This window comes from Carcharodon carcharias, chromosome 21, assembly GCF_017639515.1.
Source record: "Carcharodon carcharias isolate sCarCar2 chromosome 21, sCarCar2.pri, whole genome shotgun sequence".
Classification (NCBI taxonomy): Eukaryota; Metazoa; Chordata; class Chondrichthyes; order Lamniformes; family Lamnidae; genus Carcharodon; species Carcharodon carcharias.
In genome coordinates, this window is record NC_054487.1 from 71,729,956 (window position 1) to 71,742,845 (window position 12,890).

At 42.0% G+C, this 12,890-nt stretch overlaps 1 protein-coding gene across 2 annotated transcripts in view; it reads left to right on the forward strand.

The window, feature by feature from the left end:
• ano6 (anoctamin 6) overlaps positions 1-12,890 on the forward strand; it is a 160,989-nt gene that overhangs the window by 94,097 nt on the left and 54,002 nt on the right. For both annotated transcript variants that reach the window (XM_041216533.1, XM_041216535.1), the window contains one exon: positions 10,244-10,309. In XM_041216533.1, the coding sequence (XP_041072467.1) occupies positions 10,244-10,309 (66 nt within the window). The remainder of the gene's footprint in view (positions 1-10,243; positions 10,310-12,890) is intronic.

Sequence of the window (12,890 nt, forward strand, 5' to 3'; positions counted from 1 at the left end):
CTCTTATATTCTATTCCTCTCTAAATAAATGCCAACATTGCATTTGCCTTCCTAACTACCGACTCAACTTGCAAGTTAATCTTAAGAGAATCCTGGACTAGGACTCCCAAGTCCCTTTACACTTCAGATTTCTGAATTCTCTCCCCATTTAAAAAATATTCTATGCCTCTATTCTTCCTACCAAAGTGCATGACCTCACACTTCCCCACGTTGTATGCCATCTGCCATTTCTTTGCCCATTCTCCTAATCTGTCTAAATCCTTCTGCAGCCTCCCTGCCTCCTCAATACTACCTGTCCCTCCACCTATCTTTGTATCATCTGCAAACTTAGCCAGAATGCCCTCAGTTCCTTCATCTAGATCATTAATGTATAAAGTGAAAAGTTGTGGTCCCAACAGTGACCCCTGCGGAACTCCACTAGTCACCGGCTGCCATCCTGAGAAGGACCCCCTTAACTCCACTCTCTGCCTCCTGCCAGGCAGCCAATCTTCTATCCATGCTAGTACCTTGCCTCTAACACCATGAGCTCTTATCTTACTGAGCAGCCTCCTGTGTGGCACCTTGTCAAAGGCCTTCTGGAAGTCCAAGTAGATAACATCCATTGACTCTCCTTTGTCTAACCTGCTCGTTACCTACTCAAAGAATTCTAACAGATTTGTCAGGCATGACCTCCTTGTCTATGTGCTCCTCATGATGCCCTTTTCTTGGAGGTACCACTTCACTGTGATGAGCCTTTGATCTATGTGCACACTGTATTTGCCCTTTTTTTTCCACAGTAGTGACAATCAGCAGTTTTCCCACTTGCAAGCTTCTGCATTATACCCTATTCCATTGCAGTGGTAATATTTTTGAAAGCGAGTATACCCTGACTTTACTATTTTAACTTTGGCATTGTAAGAATGTGCTTTCAAGTCTCCAGTCTGTTTTTCTACCATTTCTACGCTTTGTGCAATCTCGAACGCTTTCTTCAGTGTCAACTCTTGCTCCGCTAACAATCTATGCTGAATTCTTCCATTTCTTCGACCACAAACCAAGCAATCCCTCAACTCTTCTTCCAGGTAACCTTTAAAGTCACAATGTTGCACTAATTTTCTCAACTCAGCCTGAAACTGAGAAACTGACTCACTCTCATGCTGTTTTCTTAGGTGAAACTTGAATCTCTCAGCAATAATTGCTGGTCTGGGATCAAAGTGCTTATTCAAAACCTGAACAAGCTCTTCAAAGCTTTTATCTGCTGGCTTGTCAGGAGCAATGAGATTTCTCAGTAAAGTGAAATTTTTCATTCCGATGACTGTAAGAAACACTGAGACCTGCTTTTCCTCTTCAAACTCTTTTGCAATGAAAAACTATTCCATTTGCTTGACACTACTACAAAGTTCATAGGAGCTGGATCAAAAGCCTCCAGTAATGATAACCCCATCCTCGTCACCACTTGAAGTGTTTTGTCACTTCTTAACAATTAAGGATACACACACAGCTATCTGCAACTGAGCTCCAACAACTTCCTGTATGAAAAACAGAGGGTTCCTCTATTCCTTAGTCTCCACCTGAGGGCCATACATCCGAGACTTGGCACACCTTGGTGGCTGGTTTTATATAACAATTCTTTATAACTAAAATGTCCTTTTACAAAGAAGCATAAACATATAAGTTGAAAAATAAATTAAAGTATAAAATAATACAGTATACAGGTACATGTTCCAGATAACTTTGTAATTGCTTCCGATTGGTAAAGTGATGATTCTTATTAGAGGAACAACAGAAATTCCACTTGGTACAGAATTCTGGTAGGTAGTGCACTGGATCTGGCAAAGTTTACTGTATATCATTGTTCCTTCACTGTCACCAGGTCAAAATCCGGAACTCCTTTCCTAACAGCCCTGTGGGTGTACCAACACCACATGGACTACAGAGGTTGAAGGTGGCAAGGCGACAGCTCACCATCACCTTCTCAAGGGCAATTAGGGGTGGGCAATAAATGCTGGCCTAGCCAGCTATGCCCACATCCTGTGAACAAATAAATTAAAAAGTTTGCTCGTGCTGCTGGTAGGATTTAAACTAGCATGTTGGGAGGGTTGGGAAACTTATCATTTCAGAAGGGAGAGAGCCAAAGATGGAAATGATGTGCAGGAAATTAGTTTAAAAAGTGTGGAAGGGCAAGAGGAAAGAAAGGCTAGAAAATATACAACATAGGACATGTTAAGTGATTGGTGGTCTATACTTTAATGCAAGGAATCTAATGTAGAGGTGGATGAGCTGAGGATGCAGATATAGACACTTGGAAGTATAACACAGCTATTCCTGAAAAATGGCTTAAAGAAGGCAGGAATAGCAGTTCAACATTCCAGGTAAAAGGTTTTCAGTTCATATAGAGAAGGGAGAAAGAAGCATGGGGAGTCACAGTAGTAGTTAAAGCTGTAAGGAGGGCTGATATGCTAAAAGGATCATCAATTGAGGCCCTGTGAGTTGAACAAAGACATAAAAGGGCAATTGTACTGCTGGGAGTGTACCATAGACTCCAAAACTGTAAGGGGGAGATGAAAGAGTAAACATGTAGGCAAATTGTTGAGAAGTGCATGAACAATAGGCCTGTAATAGCTGGGGATTTCAACAAACCCTATTATTAACTGAGATAAAATCAGCACAAAAGGTGCCGAATTCTTAAAATGCAAAATAGCCCAACAAGAGAAGGGGAAATTCTGATTACTTCTAGAAAAAGAAGCTGAGCAGATGGGAGTTGTACCAGTAGGAGAGCATTTTGGTGGTAGTGATCATAATTCAGTTAAGTTTTGCATAGTTATGGGAAAGGACATAGACCAAGGATAAGTACTCTCGATCGAGAAAGAACTAATTTTATTAAGCTGAGCTGTGATTTAGCAGAAGTAAACTGGAAACACAGATTGATGGTAAGTCGGTTTCAGAGCAGTGGGAATTATTCAGGGAGGAGACAGTGATGGTTCAGAACAATCTGTTTCCACAAAGAAAAATGGGAATCCCAGATTTATCGTCTGGATGTCAAGGAGTACACAAGGTAGAATAAGGTGATAAGGGAAACATATGTTAGAGACGGAGAGCTAAATACTGCAAAATGCCTGGAGGAGATATTGCTATAGAAAGTATAGGAATAAAACGAAGAAGGAAATTAGCACAGTAGAAAGAGGGCATTAAAAACTATTGGCAAGTAAAATCAAGGAGAGCCCGAAGATTTTTTAATAATACATAAAGAGCAAGAGGATAACTTAGGAAAGAGTAGGGTCTATTAGTGATCAAAAAGGTAACCTGTGCATGGAGGTGGAATATATGGGCATGGTTCTTAATGAATACTTAATTCATCTTCAAAAAAGAGGGTAATGATGCGGACATTGTAATTAAGGAGGTGGAGTGTGAAATATTGGAAAGGATAAAAAAGAAGAAATACTAATGGGTTTAGCATCTTTGAATGTCGATAAAGCACCAGGCAGATGGAATGTATCCCAGGTCATTAAGGGAAGCAAGAGAGGAAATAGTGGAGGGTCTGAGTATCATTTTTCAGTCCTTTCTGGCTACAGGTGTGGTGTCAGCAGACTGGAGGGTTGTTAATATACCATTGTTTAAAAAGGGAGGATGGGATAAACCAAATAACAATAGGTCGTCCAACCTAATGTCTGCGGTGAGCAAATTATTGGAACAGATTTTGAGAGACACAGTATGAATTATCACTTTAAAAGGCACTGATTAATCAAGGGCAGTTAGCATGGATTTGTTAAAGAAAGGTTGTGTCTGACAAACTTGATTAGATTTGAGGTGCCAGGGAGAGTTGATGAAGGTAGCACATTTGATGCAGTCTGTGTGGATTTGACAAGGTCACAAAAGATTGGTCAGAAAAGTAAAAGCATCCCAGGGAAAGTGGCAAATTGGATCCAGAATTGGCTCATTGGTAGGAAATAAAGGACAGTTATTGATGAGTTTTTGTGATTGGATTGTTCCCATTGGGGTTCCACTGGGCTCATTATCGGATCCCTAGCTCATCGTGATATTTAATAAATGATTTAGGCTTAAATTTATGCAGGTAACATTAAAAAGTTTGCAGATGTTACAAAAATTAACCATGTAGTTGATGGTGAGGATCAAGGCTATAGAGTGTAGGAAGATATCATTAGACTGGTCAGCTGGGCTGAAAAGTGACAAATGGAATTCAGTTCAGAGAAGTATGAGGTAATACTTTTGGGGAGAATAAACAAGGCAAGAGAATACACAATAAATGGTAACATACTGAGAAGTGTAAAGGAATAAAGGACTTTGGTGTACATGTCCACAGATTCCTGAAAGTAGCACAACAGATAGATAATGTGATGAAGAAAGTGTAGAGGATACTTCTCTTTGAATTGAGGTAAAAAATATAAGAGCGGGGAGGATATGCAATAACTGTATTAAACACTAGTTAGGCTGCAACTAGAATATAGTGTATAATTCTGGTTGTCACATTATAGCAAGGAGGTGATTGCACTAAAGAGAGCCCAAAAGATTGATGAGAACGTTGCCAGGGCTGGAGAATTTTATTTAAGAGGAAAGTTTGGATAGGTGTGTTGTTTTCTTTGGATCGGACGAGGTTGAGGCGTGATTTAATTGAGGTGTATAAATTTATGAGGAGCCTAGTTAGATTGACGAGGAAGGACCTTAGCAGAGAAGTCAAAGTAATTGGTAAAAGGATTAAAGAGGAGTTGAGGAGAAATGTTTTCACCCAGAGAGTGGTGAGGGTCTGGAACTCACTGCCAAAAGGCTGGTAGAGGCAGAAATTCTCTTTGCATTTAAGATTAGGCTAGATAGCTGTTTTTGGCTGGCACAGACATGATGGGCCAAATGGCCTCTTGCTATGCAGTAAATTTCTTTGATTCTTTGATCTGAATATGCCAACCCATGTATGCTCAGGCTATTCTGCTGTCTGGAAAATCACTCCAGAGGCTGAAATGGACAAGAATCTGGCATAACTGCCCTTGTTCTTCCTAATACCAGTGTTAAACCAATAATAATCGTGTGGGAATTCTGTCCATTGTTAGAAGAAGTAACAGCTAAGTATCCATTTTTTTTTGTATGACAATTTTGTAGATTTTTTTCAATGGCATATGTTTGAATTGTTTAAAACCTTCAATCAGAAACAAACAAAACTTAGCCAAATTTCTACAAGATTGTTAACTGTGGATCTGCTCTTCCTCATTTTTTCGAGGTGCCACGCATAAAAATGAATAGGCTGTCATTCAAATGGGGAGGATCTGCTATTTCTTTAAGTGTTTGATATCATCCTGGTGCTATAAGACTCAAATATTCAGACTTTGTATGTAAGTGCATGTGGCTGGACTCTCATAGCTTGGGCCCATGCTTCCTGAAGATGGGTGACCTTCCTTTTGAGGAAAGCATTAATCAACAAGATGGCACACAGCACAGCATAAAGTGAAAATCCACTCACCGTATTTGCCTCTTGAGATTAATATGATGGGTTTCTCTTGAAACATTGGAGAGTGCCTCCAAAGACCAGCGTGCAGGAAGATTTGGAAATTACATTTTTGAGCTTAGTGGCAGGAGCCTCTACTACAGCAATCACGGCAAAACATTGATGCAAATTAATGGAGCTATTTTGTAGTGCTAACGTGATTCATTTCAAAAGTTCTATAGTAGCATCGCTTTTGAGCGAGTTGTGTCAACCTTTGCTGGTTTCTTAGGTTGATATGTTGCCGTAGTTGTTTGTACTTACAGTAAGACTTAAAGCAAAATCAGGCATGTCATACAAAAATTGTTCACGTTGATGGGAAAGCTTCCTGTGGATGTTATGTGTAACAAAATTGTAAACCTACTTTTAAAAACCCTGTTTATGATGTTGGCAGCGATGGTGAACAGAAGTAAATCTTCCCCTGTGACAATGGAAGAAACAAAGTAGCTTACAGTGAACTATCAGATTGGAAATATCTCAGTGATACCAAGCTCCAAATGTATAAGCTTGTTATAACAAGGGAAACTTGATCAGTGTAGTAGTGATCATCATGGAGCCTTGAGTTTCACCTTGCAAAACATCAAGATATCCTTAGGTTCTCACTTTTAAATGATATTTCTGCACTCACGTTTTCCATGTGCTAGTGGTTTCCACATTCTAACCACTCTTTGGGTGAAATTTCTCTGAATTCTGTATCTTGTATTAAGCCTTTACTCTAACTGTGCTGCACTTGGACGAGAGTTGATTGGCCCTATCTTTGTTTTTATTGCTTCATGGGATGTGGGGGTTGCTGGCAAGGCCAGCATTCGCTGCCCATCCCTCATTACCCTTGAACTGAGGGCGTGCTACGTCTATCACAACAGTTTTGCAATTTGTGTTTATTTTGAGATGCGTGCCCTAAATTCAGAAGACTTCAGGGATTTTTTTTAAAAACTAAATTAAACATTTATTAACCAAAGAAAATATCTCTAGCACATATATAGGTCTCCAAATTACTACTATAATAACTCTTAAAACCCCTAATTAACCTGGCTCCCAGTTACACACCCATTATGGCAAGAGTAAAAACACACACACACAAACTATCCAACCCCCAGTATTATCCTACTTTTACAATAAATGACAATAATATTTAGAGTTATACTTTTACGACAAAGCTGTTGGAGTAAAATAGTACATTTGTTCATTCCAGTTACAAAAAGTGTATGTTAGGCAAGAAATATCCCCCCTAAGGGGGGGGGGGGGGAGAGAGGGAGTTGTGTGTGTGTAGGCGGGCGTGAACCCATTTTATGTGGGCGGGCCAATTAAGGCCCACCCATCGTGATGCATGCCTGGAAGCGCTGAGTACTCTGTGTGGGCGGGGGAGGGGGAGATTCCCTGAGGCACAGAAGGGGCCTCGGAGATTTGTTTCAGTCTTAAACTTTTAAATAAAGGATTTTTAAACTTTTGAAACATGTCCCCTCATGTGACAGTGTCACATGAGCTGGGACATGTTAATGAAACTTTGGAAAATATTTAACTGATTTTTTTAAACACTTCATGAAACCTTGTCCTGCCTGTGGATGAGGTTCCATGAAAAATGCGAAGGCCGCCTGGGCTGTTCGCCTGCCCATCAACCTTAAGGTTGGACGGGCAGCTCATTTAATTACTTTAATTACTTTATAATGGGCTTTTGACAGTTCGGCAGGCATGCAGCTGAGTCGGCTGCGCGCCCCTGAACTGAAAATCTTAACGATGAGCGATGATGTTGGAACGCATGCCCGACATCACCTTGCGTCATTTTACGGGTTGGCGAGCGGACCCCACTCCCCGCTCGCCAATGGGAAAATGCTGCCCTTGGTGTCTCAAGTGGATAACCACAGGGTTACTTCCCACACGTATGCAGAGGACACCCAGTTTTAATTCCTCATCACATCTCTCAGCTACCTTTACATTGAACTATAACTGCCTCTCCCGCCATTTAAATTAAAAACAAAATCTCTCAACCCCTGGCCACATTGGTGGTATTTGACTGCCTGTATGTTCCTGAATATTGGAAAGTAATATTAAAGCCATTATTTTCAGCCATCATGAACTCTCTTCCCTTGCCAGTGACTCCATCTTCCTTTCCCCACTTGCTCAAACTGAACCAGGCTGTGTGTCTCTTTGGCACCCTGTTTAATCCCGACCTGGGCTTTAAACCCCATACCCTATCCTTCACTAAATGGCTTATTTTTATCTTTGCAACAATGCCCGTGCTGCCCCTACCTTAGCCCATTAATCACTTCACTCATCTTCCTATACTTTCTATAGCACCGTCTCCTCCAGGCATTTTGCACTATTTAGCTTTCTGTATCTAACATATGCTTCCCCTTTCACCTTATCCTACCTTGTATTCTCCTTGACGTCCGTGGGACCCTAGACCTGGGAGTCCCAACCTGTTTCTTTGTGGAAACATATTTGTTCTGAACCTTCACTATCACCTCCTTGAATACCTTCCCTGTTCTGAAACTGATTTACCTTTAATCTGTATTTCCAGTACACTTCTGCTAAGTCACATCTCAGCTTAATAAAATTGGTTCTTCCTCGATTGAGAACTTTTACTCTTGATCTATCCATGACCTTTCCCACAACAATGCAAAATTTAACTGAATTATGATCACTAACACCAAAATGATTTCCTGTTGATACAACTCCCACCTGCTCAGCTTCATTTTCCGTAAGTGGTCAGAATTGCCCCTTCTCTTGTTGGGCTATTTTGCATTTTAAAAATTCTTCACCCTTTATACTAACTTTATCCCAGTTAATAACAGGGTTGTTGAAATCCCCAACTATTACTGGCCTATTGTTCATGCACTTCTTGCCTACATGTTTGCTCTTTTAACACCCCATTACATTTTTGGGGTCGATCGTACACTCCCAGCAGTACGATTGCCCTTTTATGCCTTTGTTCAACTCACAGGGCCTAAATTGATGATCCTTTTAGCATATCCTCTCTCCTTCCAATATTATGGGCAGAATTTTGCCCTTGGTGGGCGGGTGAGCCCCACCGAAACGGGGCCTGCTGCCATTTTGAGTGGGCGGGCCAATTAAGGCCCGCCCAGCAGCCTGCCCGACAGGAAGCGCATAGCACTTCCTGTGCGGGGGCAGGGGGTGGGATTCCCCATCTATCAAAGTGCACATCTCCCTGAGACTAAGTGCTGTCTCATGGAGATTACTGACGGTCTAAACAACTTTAAAAATAAAAAAAATTATTAACACGGCCCCCCTCATGTGACAATGTCACACGAGATGGGACATGTTAAGAAGAAGCACAGAAACTTTATTAAACTTTTTAAAATCAGACATGAAACCTCATCCCGCCAGTGGATGAGGTTTCATGTTTTTTCAGACGCCCACTGGGGCTCCTGGCCTGCCCACCAGCCTTAAAGTCGGACGGGCAGGGCCTTTAATTATCTTAATTACCCTGTCAATGGCCTCAATTGGCCATTGACAGGTTGGCGGGCGGACAGCTGATTTCGCTGTCCACCCGCCTTCCTAAAGATTTAAATGGACCGGGATGATGTCAGGGGTTCCCCCCAACATCACCCCATGTCATTTTTGCATCGGCGAGCGGACCCTGACCCCAACTCGCCGATGGGAAAATTCTGGCCTATGTAAATATTTCAGCTTACATTGGCTTCACTTTATTCATGTGTGCATCATTGTTATTTGTTGAGACCAGCTTAGTCGGAGGCTAAATAAACTGGCACGCCTCTTGGTTGGCACACAGTGATGGTTACAGGGGTGTTAGGGACCTTTCCTTTATTGTGGAAGAAGCAATGTTATGTCTCTTTTTTTTTGATCAGTCTTTCTTGAATGTTCATGTTAGAGTCCAGTGTTGTACTTGTGACTCTGTGGAACCTGACTGATCTTGCAGATTCAGTTGGCACTCCCTTCAATGCATTGTAAAGGATGTTGTCCGAGATCACACTCAGTGGGGTAATTGAAATGTTATTGGTGAACTCAAAGCCCCGTAAGGCATCTGCCAGCCAACATCCTGAGGTGGACGCACATTTGGGCAGTACTGACATCACCCTTTATGCCTCCCATTTTCTTACCTTGATTGATTGATTGATTGATCCTGCCTGCCCCCATGCCTGTCACCCACCAACCACACTCAGGGTGCCAGGCCCTTCCCACTGCATTTGTCCATGCCCCCGGCCACATCCTCTGTCCTCCCCTGGATTCCTCTTCCGCTCCACTCCACACCCTCCCTCACCACCGACACACCCTTGCTGGTTCCAAGCCTCCATGCAAGATGATGCCACCATCCCCCTGCTCTTGTGCCTTGGAGTTAAACAAGGAAAAAACGCTGTCCTTAACATACATTCATCCATAACGCACAATGCTGACTGGTGCATGCCACCTTTAAACAATCGTGAACATGGTGCCACGAGATTCTCGTGTGCCATTGATTTTATTGTGAGTGTAGGACTTTATTAAAAACGGTCTCCTGATGATGAGTATTCGTGGCATGTAAAAGTACGAGCTGGCACAGGTCAGTGTAATGCTTAATACATCGCAAACATGCCACTGATTCTATCTCTGCATCTCAACCTGCCATTGGGAAATTGAAAGTTTGCAACTCACTTAATAAAGGTGTCCCACAGGTCATGTTTCCCACTCTTGCGGGCTCCATAAAATGCAAACCACCACCCCCCCCCCCGACCCCCACAGATGTGCACTTCGGTATGGAGCCAGGTGAGGATATCATTTTTTTTAACGCAGTCTCTTAAATTTTCTATATTTGATATGCAGAGAAAAAGAGCATTCTTTCAAGCAAACTTGAAGGAGAATGGATTACAGATTGAAGCAACGAGATCGGTGAGTGCTTATTTGATTTTTATATTTTCCATTGTCAAGTGTATCCAGTAGAAATCTAGCCCAAGGGTCTGCTGTCACCCTGCGTGGCATTCCAGGGCCTGATTTTTAATTCTCTCTAACTTGTTCATTTAGGCAGGTAAATTTGGGCTGAGCTCTTGAGAAGTAGCGCGTGGCATATATTTTGTACCAAATGCAAGTCTGTGTTCTTTTTAGTCTCTTTTTCCTTTGCTAATTTCCCTTTGTTTTCTTGCCCTCTCCTCACTTTATAAATGTTGTTACTGTGGTGTAGTGTAATGGCACCTGTTGCCTTCCAAGGTTAAGTTTTCCATTCCTCGTCATATGACAGTGGTCAGCAGTAGGGGTCCTGATTTCTTTTAATGGTGCTTAGAGCAAAATTTGAAGTTTAATGCCTTGAAAAAGATCATTTTCAAAGCTAAATCATTCGTGCCTCCTAACGCTGCTGTTCTACCTGATCTTTCAGTCTACCAATTGATTCAGCTCAAACCCATCCCTATCCTGTATCTTTCCCCTCCTATTGCCTTTTGCCACTTTCTGTACTGTGTTCGGACAAACTTGATTTCTAATTTTTTAAGTGCTCGTTGTGTTTATAACGTATTTGGTGATTTACTTTGAAACGTAAAATGCCTGTTTTCCCAACTAATGGGACACCAATAGGAATTTTGTGCCAGGATCTTTCAATGCTGGTAATGCTACAAGGAATTAAAATGGAAAAAGACTGAAGATAGATGAGCATGAGAAGAGAGTGTAGCAAAGAGGGAAAGCCTTGGGGATTTGAGGGGAGTTTGCTGGAACAGAAATAACGAGAATGGAAGATCTGAGGGCAGTGTGAGGGTGGTGAAACAAAAACATGTCAAGTGATAATGTAGATGGAAAACAGAGAAGACAGTCGGGTGAGGAAGTCTAATAATAAGCAGGATGGGGAGAGCATCAGTGAAATAAAAACAGGACCACAAAAGCATAACAAGAATGCCTAAAGACAGGAGTATGCAGGAGTTTCAAGTGGAATGAATGGTCTGAGTTTTGGGTGGTAATGACAGCATGACTGTCAGAACTCGCTGTCATTACTCCACTGAAACTGACAGCAACTTGGGGAGTCCAAGCATGTGCAGAGTAACATACAAATCCAGGCACTACTGTCACTGATTCGATGCTCCTCTGGAGGATACACTGTTGCACAGCTCCGTCTCCCTGAGCAATCAGTGAATTGACAAAAACATCCACTCTTACACTGTCAGTCTTGCTGTAAATCAGTTGGAGAAGTTGTGCCTTGTTGAATGAGTGTAACAAATGTACAAAGTTCATGATTACTGTTAAACAGTTATACCAACCCTGAAAAGCTAATTCTATTTTTGTGGAATGTCAGGTAGGAACATAGGCGCAGGAGTAGGCCATTCGGCCTGTTGTACCTGCTCCACCATTTAAACAGATCATGGCTGATCATTTACCTCAATGCTATTTTTCTGCACTATCCCCATATCCCTTGATGTTATTAGTATCCAGAAATCTATTGATTTTTGTCTTGAACATGCTCATTGTGCGGGGGAATGCGCACAAAAGAGCACAGAAATCTCCTTGAGGCACGGAGCTGTTATATTAAAGACAGAAAAAGATTATTTAGACATGTCCCCTTATGTGACAGCGTCACTTGAGCTGAGACATGTTTAGCAAATGTTAGAAATTTTTAAATTTAATTAATAAACCCTTCATGAAACCTCATCCCACCTGTGGATGAGGTTTCATGAAAAAGTGTGAAGGCTACCTGAGTTCTTCGCCTGCCCCCTAACGTTAAGGTTGGACGGGCAGCGTTTTAACTACTCTAATTACTTTCTTAATGGCCTTAATAGGCCTTTGACAGTTCGGCGGCTGCGCACCTGCTGAACTGAGGATCAGAATGACGTGCGGTGATGTTGGGACACCCGCCCGATATCACCACACATCATTTTACATGTCGGCAAGCGGGCCCCACCCCTGCTTGCCGACCCGAAAATTCTTCCTCTGGAGATCCCCTTGACTTGGCAGATTTAAACTGCCATTGGGAAAGAGGCAATGCACACCATAGAGAATGCTAAATCATTGTGGGCAGTTTTCTTTGAAGTCAGCAGCAAGCACCATTGCTGCAATGCTGATTGCAGGATCCAATCCAATGAATCTGCAGTGAGGAAAGGAGCAACATTATAGAACAATCTTGGGAGTCGGGTAATGAAAAAGACCAGAACCAAACACCAGAAAAATTTCCAGAGAGGAATGAAGCAAAAATAGAAGGAGAAGTGGGTAGCAAGAACGCACCAGAAAATGGAAGCAGGACATCATGACCGGCAATACATGTAGGGCAGGCAACATGTCCTTCGTAGTGCTGGAAGTAACACTGTAATGGGATATTAAATACCTTCTGTTTTCACACACACTCACCTGCACACTTGCCAACTTCCTACACCACTTTCCTCATCACACAATGTTGATTGCCCCTTTCTTGTACAATGCATTTTCTTTGACCTGCTGTGAGTAATACAAAGGGAGATCTTATATTTAACAAGCTTACATGTTTGTTTTCACTTATATT